This window comes from Scyliorhinus torazame, chromosome 17 (assembly GCF_047496885.1).
Source record: "Scyliorhinus torazame isolate Kashiwa2021f chromosome 17, sScyTor2.1, whole genome shotgun sequence".
Taxonomy (NCBI): Eukaryota; Metazoa; Chordata; class Chondrichthyes; order Carcharhiniformes; family Scyliorhinidae; genus Scyliorhinus; species Scyliorhinus torazame.
Genome location: NC_092723.1, coordinates 5,039,653 through 5,063,888, shown reverse-complemented (window position 1 = coordinate 5,063,888; position 24,236 = coordinate 5,039,653). Strand labels below are relative to the sequence as shown.

At 45.3% G+C, this 24,236-nt stretch overlaps 1 protein-coding gene and 1 pseudogene across 1 annotated transcript in view; both read right to left on the bottom strand.

Annotated features, from left to right (window-relative positions):
* LOC140394553 (probable chitinase 10) overlaps positions 1 to 22,858 on the bottom strand; it is a 136,557-nt gene extending 113,699 nt beyond the window's left edge. Inside the window, exons 1-6 of the mRNA XM_072481911.1 lie at positions 22,769 to 22,858; positions 18,055 to 18,087; positions 13,710 to 13,911; positions 13,451 to 13,507; positions 9,666 to 9,831; positions 7,499 to 7,623 (exon numbers count right to left, since the gene is read on the bottom strand). Coding sequence (XP_072338012.1) covers positions 7,499 to 7,623; positions 9,666 to 9,831; positions 13,451 to 13,507; positions 13,710 to 13,911; positions 18,055 to 18,087; positions 22,769 to 22,793 — 608 coding nt within the window. The 5' untranslated portion in view covers positions 22,794 to 22,858. The remainder of the gene's footprint in view (positions 1 to 7,498; positions 7,624 to 9,665; positions 9,832 to 13,450; positions 13,508 to 13,709; positions 13,912 to 18,054; positions 18,088 to 22,768) is intronic.
* LOC140394537 (medium-chain specific acyl-CoA dehydrogenase, mitochondrial pseudogene) lies at positions 5,091 to 6,390 on the bottom strand (annotated as a pseudogene).
* Positions 22,859 to 24,236: the final 1,378 nt, after the last annotated feature.

Genomic DNA, 24,236 nt, shown 5'->3' with positions numbered 1-24,236 from the left:
AACTAGACTAACCATATCAATACTGGGGCTATCAGAGGTGAAAGGATAGGACTGCTACGGCGAGTAACTCACCTCCTGACCCCCCAAAGCCTGTCCACCATCTACAAGGCACAAGTCAGGAGTGTGATGGAATACTCTCCACTTGCCTGGATGAGAGCAGCTCCATCAACACTCAAGAAGCTCAACACCATCCAGGACAAAGCGGCCGCTTGATTGTTACCTCTTCCACAAACATTCAAACCCTCATCACCGATGAACAGTGGCAGCTGGTGTACCATCTTCAACATAAACTACAGGGACTCGTCAAGGTTCCTTACGCGGCACCTTCCAAACCCACGACCACTACCATCTAGAAGGACAAGAGCAGCAGATACCTGAGAACCCCACCACCTGGAGGGGAATCACCCACCCAACGTGGAAATATATCGGCCGTTCCTTCACTGTCACTGGGCAAAATCCTGGAACTCCCTCCCGAACAACACTGTCCCGAACGACAATGGTTCAAGGTGGCAGCTCACCACCACCTTCTGAAAGGCAACTATGAATGGGCAATAAATGCTGGCCTAGCTAGCGACATCCACATCCCATAAATAAATAAAGAAACCAAACATCAACATGGTTCGTAACATACCTAAGTCATAAATGGACAATGACAGCAGGATCTTCCACCACCCATGCCACCCCATACCTCGATGGGCTCTCCATACCAACTCATGCTTCCCACTACATGCTTTCTCATACACCAATGGCCTCTCATAGTCATAGAAGTGTACAGCATGAAAACGGACCCTTCGGCCCAACTTGTCCATGCTGCCTTGTTTTTACTACGAAGCTGGTCCCAATTATCCGCATTTTTCCCGTATCCCTCGATACCCAGCTTTCCCATATAATTGTCAAATACTTTTTAAAAGACAAAATCGTACCCGCCTCGACTACTGCCTCTGGCAGCTCATTACAGACACTCACCACTCTCTGTGTGAAAGAATTGCCTCTCTGGACCCTTTTGCATCTCTCTCCTCTCACCTTAAACGTATGCCCTCTAGTTTTAGACTCCCCTACCTTTGGAAAAAGATGTTGACTATCTACTTTATTTATGCCCCTCATTATTTTATAGACCTCTATAAGGTCACCCCAAGCTCGTAAGCTCCAGAGGAAAGGTCTATCCAGCAGCTCCTTATAACTCAGACCATCAAGTCCCGGTGGCATCCTAGTAAATCTTTTCTGCACTCTTTCCAGTTTAGCAATATCCTCTCTATAATAGGGTGACCAGAACTGTACACAGTATTCCAAGTGTGGCCTTACTAATGTCTTATATAAGACGTCCAATTCCTGTGTTCAATGTTCTGACCAATGAAACCTAGCATGCCGAATGCCTTCTTCACCACCCTGTCCACCTATGATTCCACTTTCAAGGAGCTATGAACCTGTACCCCTAGATCTCTTTGTTCTGTAACTCTCCCCAACACTCTACCATTAACTGAGTACTGCCCTGATTTGATCGACCAAAATGCATCACCTCACATTTATCTAAATTAAACTCCATCTGCCATTCATCGGCCCACTGGCCCAATTGATCAAGGTCCCATGGCAATCCTAGATATCCTTCTTCACTATCCACTATGTCACCAATCTTGGTGTCATTTGCAAACTTACTAACCCTGCCTCCTAAATTCTCATCCAAATCATTAATACAAACAACAAATAACAGTGGACCCAGCACCGATCCCTGAGGCACACCACTGGTCACAGACCTCCAGTTTGAAAAACAACCCTCTACAACGATCCTTTGTCTTCTGTCGTCAAGCCAATTTTGTATCCAATTGGCTACCTCACCCTGGAGCCCGTGCGATTTAACCTTATGCAACAACCTATCATGCCATCTCCCTGGCTACTGGCACAGTTTTCGCCATGGGCAGATCACAGGAGTAAAGCGACAACAAAAAAATATAAACCTCTAACAATCTAATCTAACTCTCACTCAAACATTCTTGATTGTTCAAAACATCCCATACATGCAACCTAATCAAAGGCCCCACATCAAAGACCTCTAATTCTTTAATATCCTGTTTAAGCTGTCAATCATCTCTGCCATCAGTAGCTCCAGGCTACTACATATGATTAAAAGTGTAAGTTGCCACAGCAAATCATACTCCTTGGAGGTATGAATCAGATTAGTGCCAACAGTAAGGGGTTTGATCCCCTTGCTGGCCATGGTGGACTCTCAAATTGCCTCTTGCCCGACCTATGGTGAAGATTAAGATACTGTATGCTGGATCTGCATGTGGGCAAAGAACTAAAGAAGAAACTGTCAATGAAACTGTGAACTCAGAACATCATGGTAAAATAATTGAAGTTTTGAAACTCAACCAAGCATTCATAATGAAATTATAATAATGCTTGTGGAATGTAAATAACGAATTCTATTGAAACCATATGAACTGATGTTTATTTTTCTCTGCTTACACCAGATAACATGTCAATGAAAGCTGTCCAGCAGGCAGTGCTGTTTTTAATTCTCACTGACAGCTTCATCCTATTTTTACCTCTAATTTAAAGAGCAGGGGATTTAGGAAACTTCAGACCATGAGACTTAAACCATCCTTATCCACACTTCAAGAGAATTTATGCCGACTCCATCATTTTGTGACAGTGGATTAAGGCTCTTGGACCAATCAATATGGGATATGTTTGAACTGAGCACTAAGTTCAAATGACTAAGTTTAGGTTTCACTCCTGTGTCATTCACAACGCACCCTCATCCCGCCTGGTTAATATTAGATCTGTTGGAAATGGGGGGAGCTTCAACATTTAAGTGCCGCTGGACATTTTTAAAGGTTTGTGGAGTCAATAATATCCCACAAAAAAATCTGGCCCAGTATCTCAGCCAATGGAAAATGTCAAATGGCCTCATGCTCCTGTAAACCCGACAGGTAAACACTGGAAAACTGCCCGGCGGTTAGAGCTGTAGCAGAGCTCTGTGAAATTGGAAACTGTACAGAAAGAATAAAAAAGATCCAAAGAAAAATTAACCAATATTCCCATTGTAGCCAGAACGGTGTGATATTGCTATTGCAGCTCTGTGTTCAATTTCATTGTGGGGTGCGTGACATGTGCTAGTCATCTGGAAATATCATTGGAACAGATAATTTAGTTGAACATTGGCACAGGGTGAGGTGCATTGAAAGAGGAAGAAAGTGGTTTAATGAGGCTTTTTGTACCATGATTGGGGGATGAGAAACATTTTACCCTGGGCCATATTCAGAATTACTCTTGTTCAAAAACATTTAATTGTTCTTCACAAGACTCAGTGAAATTCCTTGAATTAGTCTGGTCATAATTTTATTTAAAAACCTTTCCCAAAGGCTATTTCAATCTTTCTAAAGACTATGCCCCGACTCTGTGACTATATCACAAGACAGCCCCGAACGTCACCCAAGCACAATGCAAGGCCATCCTCCCTCTCAAGACCAACCGCAGCATCGTCATCAAACCAGCAGACAAAGGAAGGGCACCCGTCATGCTGAGCAGAACGGACTACTGCAAAGAAGTACACCAACAACTCAACAACCAAGAACACTGCAGACAGTTACCCGCCAACTCAACTGACTGATGAATACCTTGGATCCAGATCTTCGGAACACCCTACGTGCTCTCATCCTATGTACTCCTCATGTTGGAGATTTCTACTGCCTCCCGAAAATACACAAGGACAACACACCAGGCCGTCCTCTCATATCAGGCAATAGGACCCTGTGTGAGAACCTCTCTGGCTCCAGGGGCTGGTTTAGCACACTGGGCTAAATAGCTGGCTTTTAAAGCAGACCAAGGCAGACCAGCAGCACGGTTCAATTCCCGTACCAGCCTCCCTGAACAGGTGCCGGAATGTGGTAGCAAAGGGCTTTTCACACTAACCTCATTTGAAGCCTACTTGTGACAATAAACAATTTTCATTTCATTTTCATTTCGAGGGCATCTTGAAACAATCGTAGAAGGAACCCCCAGCTTCCGTTGCGATAGGACGGACTTCTTACAGACACTCAGCACCCAGAGACTAGTTGAACCAGGAACATTCCTCGTCACAATGATGTCTCGGCACTCTACACCAGCGTCCCTCATGACGACGGCATTGCTGCAACAGCCTCAGTTACTGCAACACCGACAAATGCCAATCTACAGATGCAATTCTACAACTCATCTTCTTCATCCTGGATCACAACGTCTTCACCTTCGACAACAAGTTCTTCATCCAGACACACGGAACAGCCATGGGGATCAAATTCCCACCTCAAAACGCCAACATTTTCATGCAAAAGTTTCGAACAAGACCTCCTCACCGCACAGGACGTTCAACCGACGTTATACACCAGATACATAATAATAATAATCGCTTATAGTCACAAGTAGGCTTCAATGAAGTTACTGTGAAAAGCCCTGATGTGAAAAGCCCCGAAAAGACATCAATGACATTTTTTTCCTTTGGATCCACGGCGAAGAATCCTTGAAACAACTACATGATGACATCAATAAGTTCCATCCCACCATCAGACTCACCATGGACTTTGGTTGCATTCTTGGACACACTCATCTCCATCAAGCACGGTCACCTCAGCATTTCGCTTTACCGCAAGCCCACGGATAACCTCACGATGCTCCACTTCTCCAGGTTCCACCCTAAACACATTAAAGAGGCCATCCCCTATGGACAAGCCCCACAGGATCTGCTCAGACAAGGTTCATAGAATTTACAGTGCAGAAGGAGGCCATTCAGCCCATCGCATCAACACTGGCCCCTGAAAGAGCATCCTATCCAAACCCACACCTCCAACCTATCCCTGTAACGCAGCAACCCCACCTAACCTTTTAAGGGGCAATTTAGCACGGCCAATTCACCTATCCTGCACATCTTCGGACAGTTGGAGAAAATGTCAGTCGATAATAAAAAAAGGCTTTGTTCTCGGAAAAAATAAACTTCAATTGGGCGGCAGTGGGTTTTAATGTTTTAACCCCATTTCCCCTTTGCATAGAAAGAGAAGGAGGGCTGTGTTGGGTGGCAAATTACATTGTCAACCATTGAATGATACGTAGCTAGATTACAGTATTAGCGTTGGACTCTGAACGCACGGCTCCTTCACTTGCTTGTATTTCCCAATATGCTCCAGTGCAATAATCAGTCTCTGGATCTGTGCAGTGCCTTTGTAGATCTGGTAGATTTTAGCATCTCCCATCAGTTTCTCCACAGGATATTCGCTGTTGAACCCGTTGCCTCTGAAGATCTGGACGGCGTCACCCGCGACCTGATTGACAATGTCGCCTGCAAAGGTCTTTGCTATGGAGGTGTAGTAAGTGTTCCTCAGCCCCTGATCCACTTCACAGGCCGCTCTCTGGTAACTGAGCCGGGCCAATTCCACCTTCAGAGCCATTTCCACCAGCAGGAGGGAGACCGCCTGATGGTCTGTAAGTAACTTTCCAAATGTTTTCCTTTCCAAAGCATATTTGGTAGCTTCATCCAAAGCTCTCTGGCCTAAACCAATTGCTCCAGCAGCTACCGGTGGTCTGGTTTTATCGATCGCTCCCATTGCAATTTTGAAGCCAGCCCCCCCTCCAACAAGGACGTTCTCCTTGGGCACTCGCACACCTTCAAAGACAATGCCTCTGGTATCTGAGCATCGCTGACCCATGTTCATCTCCTTTATTCTAATCTGGATTCCGGGAGAGTCAGCATCCACAATGAAGCCAGTAAAGGACTTGCCGGCAGAGGCTTTGGGATCTGGGTTCGAGCGGGCTAGGAGGAAAGACCAGTCAGCCTTGCCCCCGTTCGTGATCCACATCTTCTGACCATTAATTATGTACTCGTTGCCCTTTTTCTCTGCTCTGATCTTGATCACAGCCACATCAGAACCGGCACCTGGTCCTGTCACACAATACACACACATCAGTGGAGCCTCAGTCATTCACCCCAAGTACTTCTTCTGCTGTTCCTCACTGCCTGCGAGGATGACTGGCATTTGCCGCAGTGAGTTGGCCTCGATTGCAGTCTGAATGCCGGTACAACCGTACACTATTTCCTCAGTGATGAGACAGGAATCAAAGATGCTTAGCCCCATTCCACCGCAATCCGCGGGTATGTGTGTGTTCATCAGCCCAGCTCCCATGCTCTCTTGATAAGGATACTCCCCACTCCTGCCGTACTGACCAGCTGCAGGAACCACCTCCTCACAGGCAGATTTCCGTGCTGTGCTCTGGAACTCATTCTGCTCATCTGTGAGTTCACAATTGAACCCGGGTGGTGCTTGGCTTGCCTTCAGTACAGCTGCCGAATCTGCTTGTTGACCGAAATCGCAAAACAACTCGGACACTGGTCCTCAGTGCACACTCAACCCGGAGCCACATCGCCACTCCCCTGAGGAGGAACGTAACAGACATCTGCAGACGATGAAAGATGCCCTCGTAACAACAGGATATGGCGCTCGACTCATCGATTGACAGTTCCAACGTGCCACGGCAGAAAACCGCACCCACCTCCTCAGAAGACCAAAATGGGACACAACAGAGTACCCTTCGTCGTCCAGTACTTCCCCGGAGCGGAGAAACTACAACATCTTCTTCGCAGCCTTCAACATGTCACCGATGAAGATGAAGATCTTGCCAAGGTCATCCCCACTACTTGCCTTCAAACAACCGCGCAACCTCAAACAAACCATTGTTTGCAGCAACCTACCCAGCCTTCAGGAGAACAGTGACCACGACACCACACAACCCTGTCATGGTAACCTCTGCAAGATGTGCCAGATCATCGACATGGATACCACCATTACACATGAGTACACCACCCACCAGGTACGGGGTACATACTCGTACGACTCTGCCAACGTTGTCTACCTCATACGCTGCAGGAAAGGATGTCCCGAAGCGTAGTACATTGGCGAGACCATGCAGACGCTGCGACAACGAATGAACGGACATCGCGCGACAATCACCAGGCAGGAATGTTCCCTTCCAGTCGGGGAACACTTCAGCAGTCAAGGGCATTCAATCTCTGATCCTTGGGTAAGCATTCTCCAAGGTGACCTTCAGGACACGCGACAACGCAGAATCGCCGAGCAGAAACTGATAGCCAAGTTCCGCACAAATGAGTACGGCTTCAACAGGGACCTTGGATTCATGTCGCATTACATTCCCCCCCACCATCTGGCCTGGGCTTGCGAAACCCTACCAACTGTCCTGGCTTGAGACAATTCACACCTCTTTAACCTGTGATTGTCCCTCTCTCCAGTTGCTCCATCTGGACCTGTAAAGACTTAATTACCTGCAAAGACTCGCATTCAAAGCACTGTCTTGCATCATTGGACTTTGTCTATGTATGTTTCTGGAACCCACCTCTTCATTCACCTGAGGAAGCAGCAGTGCTCCGAAAGCCAGTGATTTGAAACAAGCCTGCTGGACTTTAACCTGGCATTGTAAGACTTCTTACTGTAATCTTTCTAAAGGTTGTACTCACTGTGAAACCTCGGCTATCTCATATCCAGCATCGATACTTGGTTTACCAGCAGCAACCGCAGCTATAACAAGGAGCCTGTTCTGCCCAGAAGATTCTGCCTCTTGTTCAAATCCTTCCTTCAAGTCCTACAAAGGATGGGTTTTTAACCGATGAAAAATATTCTTCAGAACATAATCAGTGTCAAAGAACAAAGAACAATACAGCACAGGAACAGGCCCTTCGGCCCTCCAATCCTGCGCTGACCATGGTACCTGCCTAAACTAAAACCGTCTGCACTCACGGAGTCCGTATCCTTCCATTCCCACCCTATTCATATATTTGTCTCGATGTCCCTTAAATGCCACTATCGTACCTGCTCCCACCACCTCCCCAGACAGCGCCTTCCATATATTTACCTTACCCAACCTCTGTGTAAAAAACCTGCCTCGCACATCTGTTCTAAACTTTTCCCACGCACTTTAAACCTCTGTCCCCTAGTGCTTGACTCTCCTACCCTAGGAAAGAGCATCTAACTATCCACTCTGTCCATGCCACTCATATTCTTGTAGACCTCAATTAGGTCGCCTCTCAACCTCCGTCCTTCCAGTGAGAACAGACTGAGTTCATCTAACATCTCCTCATAGCTAATGCCCTCCATACCAGGCAACATCCTAGTAAACCGCTTGTGCATCCTCTCCAAAGCATCCACATCCTTCTGGTAGTGTGGCGACGAGAATTGTACACAATGTTCCAAATGAGGCCTAACTAAGGCCCTGTACTGCTGCAACACGACTTGCCAATTTTTATATTCAATGCCCCGACCGATGAAGGCCAGCATGCCCTATGCCTTCTTGACCACCTTATCTACATGCTTTGCCAGAGCTCTTGTGACAGTGTACCCTTCATGGGCATTCTGTCCTTCTTAACCTGCCGCCATTAGATATGTATTGGTCTCATTTCGTATGAAGCAGTGGCCTGGATTTTCTGGCCCATCCCATAGCGGGATTGTCACAGGTGGGATGGAAAATGTGACTGACCAGCAAAAGCCTGTTGACTTTGGGTGGGAATTTCCATACATTGGCAGGAGTGGTAGGAAATTCCACACCTGTACGTACCTCCCTGCCATCCTGCTGAAACCAAATACGCTCGGGTCATTTCCTGTGGCCCCTCTCCCATTTCCATGAAGATTTGGCTTTCCCTGATAATGGGAATGCATTATTGTTTTTCAGAAACTCATTCACTTATGCTTTGTTGCTCTACAGTTTTTTAATGCTTTTAGTGGAACTAAAATCTTATCTTAGTGGAATGAGACATAAACTATTTTATTGCTGAAGTAGATGTAAAGCTGTTTTTTCTAAAATCTTCTCACAAACAGGGGGCGTGATTGTCCCACCCCAACTGACTTGGCGCAGAGCCGCGTGATGGGTGAATTGCAGTGGGTCCAAATCGGGCTTTGCGTCGGGTGCAACACCTCGACGTCCGGTTTTATTTGGATCACACCCTCGCTGGGCCTGATCCAGATAATGATTTTTCAATGAGAAATTAGGCTCATTTAAATATGCGCGGCCTATTTGATGCCGCATCCACCCAGCGGTCACCGGCCATACCGGAGAGGCCTCAACCAGGTGCCATTTAGCACTGGTCTCCACACACAGAGTGACCAGTCGTGATGACCACTCTGGTGTCTCGGAGGCCATTTGAGCCCACCAGGTTGTTGGGGATGGGCAGGCAGTATCCATCATGCCAAAATGCGTGAGTGCCAGGTTGGCACTGCCAAGGGTTGGGGCCTAAGGGGGGCCATCCCCATAAAAGGGAGGGTGAGGGGGTATGAAGGTTGTGGGGGTGAAGGGGGTGGTCCTGAATGTGCCACAGAGAGGTGTCCTCACTTGAGGGGAGAGTAATGCTCACGTCTGCGGGGGTGGCATTTAGCCTGGGTGGGGATATATGGGACCTTCAACCTCACTGAGAGATTGTGGCACCCTTTCAAAATGGCGGCCCACTCACCGAGGAGCCAGTCTCACCAGCGGGTTCAGCTCCCACTGCTGAAAAGTGTGGGTAAATACTAGTCTGGATCTGATCCAAATAGCCAGCGGGAACCACCTCTCCAACCCGCCCAAAATTACACTTTTTTCAAAATGAGATCTTCTGGGTGAATCATACCCAATATGTTATATTGAAGACCGTTCACCTTGATCAAGAGTGTGAACCGGTGTTTATCTTCAGGTGGGCTATCTCGAGATCCAGGATACTCCCAGTCCAGGTCCAAACCATCAAATCTGTGCTGCCGCAGGAAGCTGATGGCAGAATTGACGAATGTTCTTCGCGTTTGCGCTGTAGCGACCATGTCGGTAAATCTAATCACAGGAACAGATTGGAAATGAAGAAAGCAATAAATTCATAAATCTTTTTTTGAAAACCAATGAAGTATTTATTTCTGAGAGGTGTTCTTCAAACACTTAACTTCCTCACACTGAACACATTTTCAAAATAAATTAATCGTTGAAAAGGTTTAAAAGGAAGCACAGAGAAATTGAGTCTGATTGTGTTGAAGTTTCCCAAAATGAACAGTGCAATGGTAAATCTGTATCTGGGATTTAGTTTACGTTCCAATGCTTCGGGTTACATTTCCGGCACAGATTGGAACCGAACTGAATCACATACTGAATGTTCAATGAGTGGCTTCTGGAATGAACTGCTGATGAATTAATGCTCCACCCAGTGGACCCGCAGAACAGGAAGCCCCAAAAAACATACACCATTGGGTTTGCTTGTGGGGTGTCGGAGGGCCACCCTCTTTTGAAAGGCACTCGGTGTCTGGCCATGGGGCCCAGCATCGGCAAAGTTGGGTGCTGGGGCGGTAGTGTTGGTGTGGTGGTAGCCACTGACAGACACCTCCGCTGTCCTTGCTGCTGACCGATCGCTGGGAATCCCACCCCGCACCCCCCTCCCTCACCACCATCCCTCACCCCAGGCCTGGGTGTTGCCAAAAGCGGCCACCGCTTTCCCGGTTGCATTGACAAGCGACAGAGAGCTGCTGGACCCTGATTGGGTGAACCCCCCCCCTTCTGTGATGTTGATCCTGAAGGAGGTCTGTTACTGCCCAGTTAATTTCCTGACTGTATTTACTGCCTACCCAGAAAGAGGTGACGCACTTTTCTTGCTAGCGATACAGCCCTGACGCCTACGTGAAATTCTGCCAAATACGTCATTGGCTGTCGAACACTTGGGAGGTCCTGACAACGTGAAAAATGCTGCATCAATACACGTTCTTTCATGGAGAACACTCCACTCCTGCTATTCCCCTCCAAGGTAATGCTGAAGTCAGGAATTGCACATTTTCAGATCAATACATGTTCTGTACATGGCACACACATGGACAGGAATATTAAGCAATAAAATCAGGCCTTGTTTGTCACAATAATCTTCCAACAGGTCTTCAGTTTATGCAACACTATAAAAATAATGACAATTTTCTCAGGATATAAGACTAACTTCAGAAAGACTGTATCAGTTACCAAAAGTAAAATCGGAAGGTAGAAATTACAATTTCAAAAAAGGTTTCTTACTAGGTGTTCAAAATAGAAATAAATGTGTGTTGGTAATGAAATCCCAGGTTTCAGCTTGGAAATGGCACATTTTGGATTGAGATAAGTGGCTGGATTCTCCGATTTTGGGGTTCTATCCAGAGGATCCATGGCGTATTACTTGGGAAAAGTCGGCGCTGTCCAAGCACTGATCCTCCGACCGGTGAGGGGCGAGCAGCCGTGCCACGTAAAACGCACGGCCTTCCTGATATAAATGCCTGGAGAATTGCCGAGTCCATGGCCGTGCATGCTCATGATGACGACCTGCAGCGGTCGCGCCGTACAACATGGCGCCGGCTGTGCGCGGACTCGACCTGCCAGATAGTGCCCCTCTGGAACCCCCCTCGCCATCCCCGGGCTACATCCCACCAGTCCCCCCAGCTTCCATGCCAGCAGCATGGCTCCCGTCTGACTGTTGGCGGCGCTGGAGACAGTCCGCAGCCGCCTCGCCGGGTTCCCGACCGCTGGAACGATGAGTCAACGACGCGGTCGGGAACTCGACTCATCGGGGACGGAGCATTTTGTAGGGGACTGAGCATCCGAAAACAGGTGCTGCCCTGATTCCGTCGTAAAAAGGGATTCCCCGCTCGATCGCCAATTTCAAAATCGGTGTTGGGAAGCAGAGAATCCTGCCCAAGAAATGTTTTTTAACATGGGAAAGAATCAAGCAAAAGAAAAAGACCTATATTTATGGAGCATCTTTCATGACCATAGAACCCCCAAAGCACCGATGAAATATGTTTGCAGAATAACCATTGATGCAAATGTATGAAATACAGCAACCAGTTTTCCCAAAGTCAGCTCCTAGAAACAGCATTATGATAATAATTAGAACAGAGATCCAGGATGGGTAAAAACATAAAGAAATTGTGTTTGTATAGTGTCTTACACGTACTCAATGCCCAAAGAATGGATTCACAGTTATAGTGGACAGTGTGTTGGATGTAATGTATTAAAGGGTTGGTACGGTAGATGGGTGGCATGGTAGCACAGTTGCTTCATAGCGCCAGGGTCCCAGGTTCGATTCCCAACTTGGGTCACTCTCTGTGCAGAGTCTGCATGTTCTCCCCGTGTCTGCGTGGGTTTCCTCCAGGTGCTCCAGTATCCTCCCACAAAGACATGCTTGTTAGGTGATTTGGACATTCTGAATTCTCCCTCTTTGTACCCAAAAAGGTGCCGGAATGTGGCGACTAGGGGATTGATGCACTATCAATTACGACAAGACGAGAGTAGAGAGTAATCGAGGCTTTAATACGCCGAGATGTGTGGCCTCCTACAGCTGCTGCAGAAATGGCTGCAGCTCGGTGAGCACACACATTTATACTCCGCCTCCTGGGCAGAGCCAGCAGGCAGGGATCTACCCCCGTACCTGTAGTTCAGGAGCCTTACCATATTACATCTCATACGTGTACTATATACAACAGCGGTGACTACCACAGGGATTTTCACAGTAACTTAATTGCAGTGTTAATGTAAGCCTACTTGTGACATTAAAGATTATTGTTATTAAATCATTTATGAAGTGGAGATGGCGGCACTGGAATGGGGGGGGGGGGGCACAGTAAGACGTCTAACACCACCAGGTTAAAGTCCAACAGATTTATTTGAAATCACAAGCTTTTGGAGCACTGCTCCTTCACCAGGTGAAGTTGTGAACCTACCTCCACTTCACTTGATGAAGGAGCAGCGCTCCAAAAGCTCGTGATTTCAGGTAAACCTGTTGGACTTTAACCTGGTGTTGTGAGATTTATTACTGTTATCATTTATGAAGTAATTGGTTGATGCCTGACTGATTTAAAGGTCTTTATCTCACAATACACTAAGAATGGCCTTCCTCACCTTGAAGAGCTTGTGCAGTTACAAAGTATAAAGAACATTTGGAACGAATTAACTGCTTATTCGCTGATCAATTAACTGATTGTAATATTGATCTGATAATACTCCCTCTCCCAGAATAATTGTACATTGGATCTGAAGTTTGCACCTGATGTGGGACAGAGGGAGTGCTATGATTCAGCTGTCTTCCGACTGTTGGGTCTCTCACACATATGAATAATTTGTAATTGTCCATAATGTAACCTGAGAGAAAATTCATGCCGGGCAGTTCCTGATGAAAAATCTACAATTTAGATTTAAAATTCTGATAGAACTGCTCTGTCTGACTGGGTAATCAACACTTTTCATTAGCTACGTTGGAATTCTAACAGGAAGAATGGAGTTCCCTGATCTAGCTGTCTGTCACCATTTTCCTGTTTCCTGAATGAAAATTGCCAAGTTCATTTTCCTGTGCTGACCACAGACCAGCCAAGGTTGATTTTTTCACAATCCCTGGCACAGAACTTTGGGACTTTTTACTATTTTGTGAAAATAAACATATTGCAAATTTTACCTCCTGGTACCAAATGCCCAACTTCCAAGGGCTAAAATTGTTTTCAGATTATTATTTCTGAAAATAAAAAGAATAGAGAGGATTTTCAATATTGTAGCAAGGTAAAAGCAGATGACATCAACATTTATTCTCTCTACCCACACAAAGATACACAATAATTATGTCAGCGATCGATTCATTAAATAAATTAACGCAAAAATAATTGTAAAATGGCTGAAATTTGTATCTCATGTTGTACAGAGGGAGGAATATGACGTACCTATTTTTTAGATTGTTGAATCTCTCATACATAGCTACATCATTCCATTCATAGGTGGTGAGTTCATGGTTTGTCATATTGGCAAAGGCGTAAATCAAGTGGGTGCACAGGCAGGGATCGACATTTTCTGGAAAGAATTTACTACCTTCTGGTCTGTACTGAGACCAGTTTGTGTAGTAACAAACCAGCTGGCAGGAGGAGGCTGAAGAATGAAGAACATTTTGCAGTTATTCCAAATATTAAAGACAATTAAAGTTGGTAAAACTGAAAATGAAAGCACATGATGATTTGTGATGGGCTCTTGGCCCTGGTGGGACTAAATAGTATCTTAGAATCCCTGCAGTGAAGAGGCCATTTATCTATAAAGTCTGCACTGATCCTCCGAAAGAGCAACCTACCTGGGCCCAATCCCCCGCCCTATCGCCGGAATCACACCTAACCTTTGGAGCAATTTAGCCAGGCCAGAGCAGTCTTGTCTGAAGACAAGGAAGAGACTGAACAACCCAGTTGAAGCAGATACTCGAAGATATTCAGCCAGAGTCTGAAGGGGTTCTAACCAGGGCCAAAATCTGTTCTGCAAAGCAAGTATTCATCTATGCCCTGCTGATTCGAAGCTAGATTGAGAGCTGTATGTTCCTATTCTTGTTTAATGGGGAATTAGGTTGTAGTGTTTTCTTAAATTATTGTTTTCCCAATTAAGGGGCAATTTATCGTGGTCAATCCACCTATCTTGCACATCTTTGGTTTGTGGAGGTGAGACCCACACAGACATGGGGAGAATGTACAAACTCCACTCAGTGACCCGGGGTCGGGATCAAACCCGGGTCCTCGGTGCTGTGAGACAGCAGTGCTAACCACTGTGCCACCATGCCGCGCCAGGTCATGTTAAGGGGTAATTGTAAGGAGTTCTTTTCGGGTGTGAGGTTAAAGAGTTTAATATTGTATTGATAATGAAGTTTTGTTTCAAAATACCAAAGCCATATTTTTTTACGCAATCAATCCTGGAGCAAATCAGTCTTTCAGCAGGATCATACAAATTAAACTAAAATATTGGGGTTTCAGTCCAGTTTCCTAGCTACTGTTGGGGTCTGGTCTGGGACCGAAATACATCTCCCACAATTTTTTGTTCATTCATATTGATTTGAACTTTCTCATCCTTAATCACCTGCTCCTACCCCCTGCCTCACCGACATGAGCCAAACCTGTTTTGAGAAATTTGAACAACAGACAGAAACAGGAAAACTCTTGACATCTTTTAGGATGTGGAAGGTGATCCTTAAATTTCCCTGGACATGGTTTTTATAATTTGATTATGGCTTGGGATATCAAGATGCAGAGACTATCTGGGTGGAGTGAAGAGATAGCGAGGGAATGAAGTCACTGGTTAGAGTAATCTATTCACCCTCTAAAACTAACTCCAATGCAGCGCAACATTTGTATCAGCGAAATCAAGAAATAATGGGAGGTTGTAAGAAAAGTAAAACAACAATTGTGCGTCTGTTTAATCACCATACAGATTTGACTAGGCAATTTGGAAACAAAATTGCCTTGAGGATGAGATCATTGAATGTATGTGGGAAAGTTTGTTCGAACAATATGCTCTGGAATTAACATGGAAACAGGCAATTTTAATTTGGAAATCTGTAATGAGACAGGATTAATTAAAAATCTCATAGTAAAGAATCCTCAATGGAAGAGTGATCATAATATGAAGGATTTCACATTCAGTTTGAGAATGGGAAATTTGGATCTGAAGCTAGTGTCTTAAACTTAAATAAAGGCAATTACTAAGGCATGAGGGCAGAGTTGGCTAAAGATTAAAAATTAAAATGGTAGAAAAGCAGCAGCAGACTATTAAGGAGATAATTCACTCTTCTCAACAAAGATATATTCCATTGGGAAAGAAAGACTCCCTGGAAAAACTGAACCATCCAAATCTAATGAATGGTGATAACAATTACATCAAATTGAAAGAAAAATATACACTGTTATGAATATTAATGGTTGACCAGAAAGCTGAGAACATTTTAGAAACTAATGAAGGATAACTTTTAAAAAAATGAAGAGGGAAAATTAAAGAAGAGGGAGAAAATAGATTATGAGAGGAAACCAGAAAAAGTATAAACACAAACAGCAAGTGATTCTACAAGGATATAAAAAGGAAGTAAGTAAACCTTGGTTCCTGAGGGAATGAGAGTGGAGAATCAGCAATAGGAAATGAGGAAATGGCAGAGACTTTGAACAAATATTTTTTGGTCTCTCTTCAGTGGAAGTCTCTTTGGACATCCACGGAAGTTAGTTTCATACCATCTAGAAAATACACGGATCTATCCTTTTTTGGTCCAAAATGGATCACCTCACACTCGCTTACAGTGAAATCCATCTGCCACAGTTTTGTCCATTCACTTTGTCTATCAATATCCCTTTGTAACTAAAGGGAAACTGCTGGAAAATCTCAGCAGGTCTGGCAGCATCTGTAGGGTGAGAAAAAAGCTAACGTTTGGAGTCCAGATGACCCTTTGTCAAAGCTGACATCCCTTTTGCTTTGCTGATACCCATTAACTTTGCTCATACCCCTTTGTAGTTTTAGGCTGTCATCGACACTGTCTACAATGTCACCCAACTTTGTGTCATCAGCAGATTTGAATATATGAATTTCTATGCCATTATCCAAGTCATTAATGAATAATGTGAACCATTGAGGTCCTAACACGGATCCATGTGATACACCTCTCGTTTCCATGGTGACCTGTCAGTGTAGTCCTCAGTATATTGGCATGATGATGCAATCACCTCGGACTGAAGGTTGGCAGACTCTTTCGTCACCTCCCACAGTCCGAGGCGTGCTGCTGACATCCCTTACTGATGTCCCATGTTTGTCGCTGCGAATCATCTGACAGATTCCTTTCCTCCAGCTCTGGTGACCTCGGATGTACCTGCTCCACCTGCTGAGGATCAGAATATGTGTTGGAAACCAGCTTATGCTCCCGAGCTGCTCTGGATCTCGGTCCCACCGAGGTGTGTATTGCTGTGGAGGGTGTGATTGAGTGCAGTGAAGGGTCCTCTTGGGTGATGTCCTCAGGGTCCTCACCCGAGGTGCTGTCAGGGCTGGAACCAGATTTGAGGTTGGCTGAGGGCGTCATCTTTGTGGCAGATGTGCCTAAGAGAGAAAGTGGAGATTATTAGTGCCTGTTAGGCGGGTAACACAGAGGTCAGCACACTCAGATTAGCATTGACAAAGAGATGATCTGGTGGAGGATCCTCCTGTGATTGATTGTCGCTGACCTAACACCATCACCATGGGAGCAGCCAAAGTCACCTTCATTCGGCAAAATGGCTGTTTTCCAATTCACCACGCCCCTCGATGTCCACCACACCATCCTGCCGGGGACTTCTGCCTTTCATTGTGACTGACCTTCTCCTACGTCAAGACTGAAGAAGGTGTGAGCAAGACACATGGCAGGGCAAATGAGAAGATAACCTGGCACGTGCGGGTAATTAGTGCAGCCATGGACAGAATGAGGATAAGATGAGCAGAAGGGATGAGGCCAGATGGAGACGTGTGGGTGCGTGTGAGCGAGTGAGTAGTGATGTGCATTAGGCTGGCAGTGAGTAAGATCCCTGTGGATGTGTGATGGCTTTGTCAGCTGAGAGTGATGAGATAGCAGAACAGGTGAGACCATTCGTCCTCTTTCCGAGCTGGGTGGCTGACTTCTTCTGGGCAGTGTACACACTGACCACCCCAGCCACTGCCTCCCAAGCTGGATTTGGGACATTGCTTCCCCCCTACTGTGGCCAGTGTAGGGTCAGAGGACTTTTCAGCAGGCGCCCATGCTGCCCAGCAGATGCTCAAATGAAGCATCACTAAATCTGGGGGCAACATTCTTGGGGAAGCCCTCTTCTTCGGGCTACCTCATCAATGGAACAGTCCTGGGCTTCAGGAGAAGTGTGCATGCGGCTGAAGTTTAAATGTGGTGCCCAGAGTAAAGAATCAGTGAGGTAATTGCGTGGCGGGCGAATCAGAGGGCGCTTGCCAACAAGACAGCATGTTTCTCGTGCCGACATAGTTAATGAGGTGGAAAGTGGGTGAATTGGTGCAAAAATCCACTTTAATGATCAGCGGGAGAAAGGCCAATTTTCACTCCCACTTGTACACTCAGTTGAGTCAGCTGCCCGTGATATCTCTCTCCCTCCATATTTGAAGCAACCGCAGATTCTCAAACTGCCAAGGTGGGATTTGACCTCACGTTGGATTAATCCTCAGGGAAAATAACCACTGCGTTACCATACCCTGGACCAATAAAATGTACCACTTCATGCGAATTATAAACGAACAATGACTTACCCAGTGAAATGTGCAGTAAGAAGATCAAACTCACTAAAATAAAAATAAATATACATTTTTAATTCATATCAAATTAGTAACAATTCTATTAAATATATGCAGACCTTTAGTGATAAAAGATCCATTACAAAATGAACTAATATTTTAATTTGGTGATGAAAAGGTGTATTCTGATATCAATATTGTAAGTCAATTGCTATGCAGTTTAATCCACTTTCTACATATTAGATGTTGATTTTTTTAAAGGTAAACTGGTTCCAGGTCTTGAGGAACTTACTATAAGACCATAAGACATAAGAGCAGAATTAGGCCACTCGGCCCATCGAGTCTGCTCCGCCATTCAATCATGGCTGATATTTTTCTCATCCCCATTCTCCTGCCTTCTCCCCATAACCCCGGATCCCCTTATTAATCAAGGACCTATCTCTCTCTGTCTTAAAGGCACTCAGTGAATTGGCCTCCACAGCCTTCTGCGGCAAAGAGTTCCACAGATTCACCACCCTCTGACTGAAGAAATTCCTCCTCATCTTTGTTTTAAAGGATCGTCCCTTTAATCTGAGATGGTGTAGTCTGGTTCTAGTTTTTCCAACAAGTGGAAACATCCTCTCCACATCCACTCTATCCAGCCCTCGCAGTATCTTGTACGTTTCAATAAGATCCCCTCTCATCCTTCTAAACTCCAACGAGTACAGACCCAGAGTCCTCAAACGTTCCTGATACGACAAGTTCTTCATTCCAGGGATCATTCTTGTGAACCTCCTCTGGACCCTTTCTAAGGCCAGCACATCTTTCCTTAGATATGGGGCCCAAAACTGCTCACAATACTCCAAATGGGGTCTGACCAGAGCCTTTTACAGCCTCAGAAGTACATCCCTGGTCTTGTATTCTAGCCCTCTTGACGTGAATGCTAACATTGCATTTGCTTTCTTAACTGCCGACTGAACCTACACATTAACCTTATGAGAATCGTGACCAAGGACTCCCAAGTCCCTTTGTGCTTCCGCTTTCCGAAGCATTTCCTCATTTAGAAAATAGTCTATGCTTAGATTCCTCCTTCCAAAGTGCATAACCTCACACTTTTCCACATTGTATTTAATTTGCCACTTCATTGCCCACTCTCCTAGCTTGTCCAAGTCCTTCTGCTGCCCCCTTGCTTCCTCAATACCACCTGTCCCTCTACAGATCTTTGTATCATCTGCAAACTTAGCAACAGTGCCTTCAGTACCTTCTTCCAGATCATTAATGTATATTGTAAAAGGTTGTGGTCCCAGCACAGATCACTGAGGCACGCCACTAGTCATCGGCTGCCATCCTGAAAAATACCCCTTTATCCCCACTCTTTCCTTCTGCCAGTCAGCCAATCCTCTATCCATGCCAGGATCTTACACTGAACACCATGAGCACTTAACTTATTTAACAATCTCCTTTATGGCACCTTGTCAAAGGCCTTCTCGAAATCTAAATAAATCACGTCCACTGGTTCTCCTTTGTCTAACTTGCTTGTTACCTCCTCAAAGAACTCCATCAGATTTGTCAGACACGCCCTCCCCTTGACGAAGCCGTGCTGACTCAGTCCTATTTTACCATGCACTTCCAAGTGCTCCACGAGCTCATCTTTAATAACAGACTCTAAAATCTTATCAATGACCGAAGTCAGGCTAACCGGCCTATAATTTCCCGTCTTCTGCCTCCCTCCCTTCTTAAACAGTGATGTTACATTAGCCACTTTCCAGTCCTCTGGGACCCCTCCTGCCTCCAGTGATCCCTGAAAGATCATCACCAATGCCTCCACAATTTCCTCAACTCTCTTTTAGAACGCTGGGGTGTAGTCCATCCGGTCCAGGTGACTTATCCACCTTCAGACCTTTCAGTTTCCCCGAAACTTCTCCTTAGTAATGGTCACTGCACCCACTTCTGCGCCCTGGTTCTCCTGGAGCTCTGGCATCCCACTGGTGTCTTCCACCGTGAAGACTGATGCAAAGTAACTATTCAGGTCATCTGCTATTTCTTTGTTTTCTATTATTACTTCTCCATTTTCTAGTGATCCAATGTCTATATTTGCCTCTCTCTTACCTTTTATATATTGAAAAAAATCTCTTCCTATCTTCCTTTATATTACTAGCTTGTTTGCACTCATACTTCATCCCGCCCCCTTTATTGCTTTTATAGTTGTCCTCTGCTCGCTTTTAAAGGCTTCCCAGTCCTCTGGTTTCCCACTAATCCTCGCCACTTTGTATGATTTTTCTTTAGCCTTTATGCTGTCCTTGACATCCCTCATCAGCCATGGATGCCTTGTCCTCCCCTTAGCATGTTTCCTCCTCCTTGGGATGAATTTCTGTTGTGCCAACCTAATAACCCCTTCGTAGTTACCCTTATTTAATTGTAATACCGTTACATCTGATTGCAGCTTCTCCCTCTCAAACTTCAGGGTAAATTCTATCATATTGTGGTCACTGCTCCTCAGGGTTCCTTCACCTTAAGTTCCCTAATCAAGTCTGCCTCATTACACATCACCAAATCCAGAATTGCCTGCTCCCTAGTAGGCTCTGTCACAAGCTGCTCCAAAAAACCATCTCTTAGACATTCCATAAATTCCTTTTCTTGGGATCCACTAACAACCTGATTTTCCCAGTGCACCTGCATATTCAAGTCCCCCATGATTATTGTAATATTGCCTTTTTTACATGCCTTTTCTATCTCCTGATTTATTTTCTGCCCCACATCCTGACTACAGCAAGGGGGCCTGTACATAACTCCCATCAGGGTCTTTTTACCTTTGCGATTCCTCAACTCTACCCACAGAGATTCTATGCCTTCTGATCCTATATTGCTCCTTGCTATCAATTTAACTTCATTCCTTACTAAGAATGCACCCCCCCTCCCTTTGCCCATCTGCCTGTCCTTTCGATAGGACATATATCCTTGGATATTGAAATGAAATGAAAATGAAATGAAAATCGCTTATTGTCACAAGTAAGCTTCAAATGAAGTTACTGTGAAAAGCCCCTAGTTGCCACATTCCGGCGCCTGTTCAGGGAGGCTGGTACAGGAATTGAACCGTGTTACTGGCCTGCCTTGGTCTGCTTTAAAAGCCAGCTCTTTAGCCCTGTGCTAAACCAGCCCCTATTGAGATCCCAGCCCTGATCCCCTTGCAGCCACGTCCGTGATGCCCACAACATCGTACCGATAATTTCAATGTGTGCAACAAGGTCATTTACCTTGTTCCGTATACTGCGCGCATTTAGGTCCAATACCCTCAATCCTGCATTGGCCACCTCCCTTTTCACACTCTCCTCAGTCACTGTACCCTGTACTGTGGTCCTTTTTGATTTTTGACTATGGCTTCTCTTCCTTACACTTTCCCCCGTACTGCTTTTTGTTTCTGGCCCCGTTTTACTTCCCTCCGACTTCCTACATCGGATCCCATCCCCCTGCCACATCACAGCGGTGATAATAGTCTGTGATCAATCTGGACTCAGAAGGATAATTGCCCGACTGTGTGCTGTGTGATAAATCCAGGAAATTTTGATATAAGAACATAAGAACTAGGAGCAGGAGTAGGCCATCTGGCCCCTCGAGCCTGCTCCACCATTCAGTGAGATCATGGCTGATCTTTTGTGGACTCAGCTTCACTTTCCGGCCCGAACACCATAACCCTTAATCCCTTTATTCTTCAAAAAACTATCTATCTTTATCTTAAAAACAATATATTGTATTATAAAAACAATATATATTGTATTATGTGTGTTGCAGTAATGTTATTAAGATAACTTAAGTGAAGGTATATGTCTGTGAAAGCTGTGATTAAGGGGTTAACAGCGAGGCAGGCTGTGATGTCACTCATGGGAGGTGCTGGTTCTGTTTTTTAGTTTCATTTTCAGCCCTGCCCTGTCTCTGTTTTACATTTCATTTTTAGAATTCTGCTCTGGATTCTGAGGAAAGGATGTATTTTTCTCAGACTGACTTCTGAAAGCTTCTCTCACAAGGACTTTGTGAATAAATCTGTCAGCCACTGGGTGTCCTGTATATTAATAAGTGACATTTGACCTGTGTGGGGGGATTTTGCTTAATTTAAATTTTACAAGAAAATGGGAAAGTGAGACCTTTCTTCATTTTTTTGTAATCACTGCTTAACTGTTCATTGGAAAGCTGTTTATTTCCTTCAATGTTAATTCTGTGATCAAAATAAAGATTGTTTTAAGATAAAGTATCCAATGTTCTCAGTGGAAGCACTCTTGGAGAGAAGTATTGTTGGGATCTCGCCCGGGAGTTGGCATGGAGAAGACCCACCCACTCCCAGCACAAATGGGCAATCAGGGGGATGATGTCCACACAAAGAATGGCCATGATTTTCCAGCTCCCACAGCAGCGGAGAAGGATCACCATCGACCACTACTGGATTCTTCTGGTTCTGCACCCCACCCCCCACATTACCAAGGAACCCATCGGGATGGGTCGCCTTTGACGGGACCGGAAAGTCCCACCAGTGGAAGGACCGGATAACCCCACCCAATTTTCACTGTGTTAAGCTGTTCCATAATCTGCCTATTGTTGTGGATGGAAGCGGCCCTGTGACACGATGTGAGCAAGACCCACGAGAACAGACAGAAGGAGAGGAATGGGTAGCTTTATGATAATACCCAGTTATTTGGCTGATTTTGCCATTTCAGTGAGACTGAAATCAAATGAAGAACACAAAAAACCCAATACTGACCAGTCAAGGAAAATGCCTTCCTCATCCTTGAGCCCTGAATCCAGTCACTGGTTCTCCATTCAGTGGTGTCGTTATCTTTTGTACACAACCGTGGATCTGTAGAATGTATCATAGGAAAGTAAGCCATTTGCAAATAAACTATCAATTCAGTGTCATTGGGGTACCTGTTTTTTAGAATTATTCTGTGTCGTATGTAAGCCTAAATGCAAAATAATTTAAACATGCAGTATCTGAGGGCTATGCTGAGAGGGAGCTCCACCTGCTGGTGACTTGTAACCAGGGCTGGGCAGAAGGGGCATGCAGGTGCCTGGTGGGCAAAGTCACCCATGAGTTTGGCTGCAGAGGACTCAGATGTGGACTGCAGTGGGTCAGTGCACATTAAAAACTAGTTGGTGATGCACAATGGAATGCACTGGTCAGCCAGTCATGGATCCTGCAGTCGATATCGAGGAACATGGGAAAGTCTAGCACCAGCTTGGCGCAGAGTTGGGGGCTCATCCTTTCCACTGCGGAAGTTGTGATTTATTCAATTAACACACTTGTGGAGCCAGTCATGATCCAGGATCTCACGTCACAGCTTCCATTGCAGCATAGGTAGGAGCCAGCCATGGTCTAAGTGCTGTATTGCAAGGTCAGACTGAAGTCATGCAGGCACAGTTTGGTGCCATGCAGTGCCAGACTGCTGCAAACATGGCTGTAGATCCAAGTATTCTATTGAAAATACAAGCTTTCCCAACAGGTCAGCAATTTACCCTCCAACAGATTACTGGGTTCACTAAAGAGGTGGTAGTGGCTCGTGGAGCAGGAAGCCTGTTTCCTCTCTCCCAATGAAAGCATTTATCCTTCAAGTAAAGCCACTTTGCTAGGTCTCTCGTTGCCATCCATTTGTTCTTCATAGGGGTAGCATGTTAGCCGTTGTCCCTGTGTCAATCTTGGCCAGTAATGAGCAATTGCCAACTTTATTAGAGCAGATAATTCAAATGTTGGCAAACACTGCGGACAATGAGCTCGCATCTATGGTTTTCCACGAGATTGATGGTGTGAAACTGGTGTTCGTTGCTCTTTGTCTCATCGTGTACATCATCATCATGTTCTGGTTTGTCGTGTATATATTCCTACTGGGATACCAGATGGTTCTGGCTTGTTGCTCGAATGTACCCATTGTGTGTGGTCTACGTGAAACAGTGCACGGCTCTTTGTAGCTGCATTTAGTGTTCTAGTGCACTGCTGCAGCCAATGGCATTTTCTGCCGCATGTCTTGCAGCATTGATGAAAAGATGTGTATTTCCTTGGTGCATGCAGAAAGTCATAGCCTCCACGTTTTGCTCAGTTGGATGCTCTTGTAAGTACGTCAACAATTGGGGTTGTACTTGGAGCTTGTAAGCTTCAACAACTTGCGAGGATCGTTTCATATTTATATCCATTCTTGAGCAGTTCCTGTGATGATATGCATTAAGCAATTCTGTAC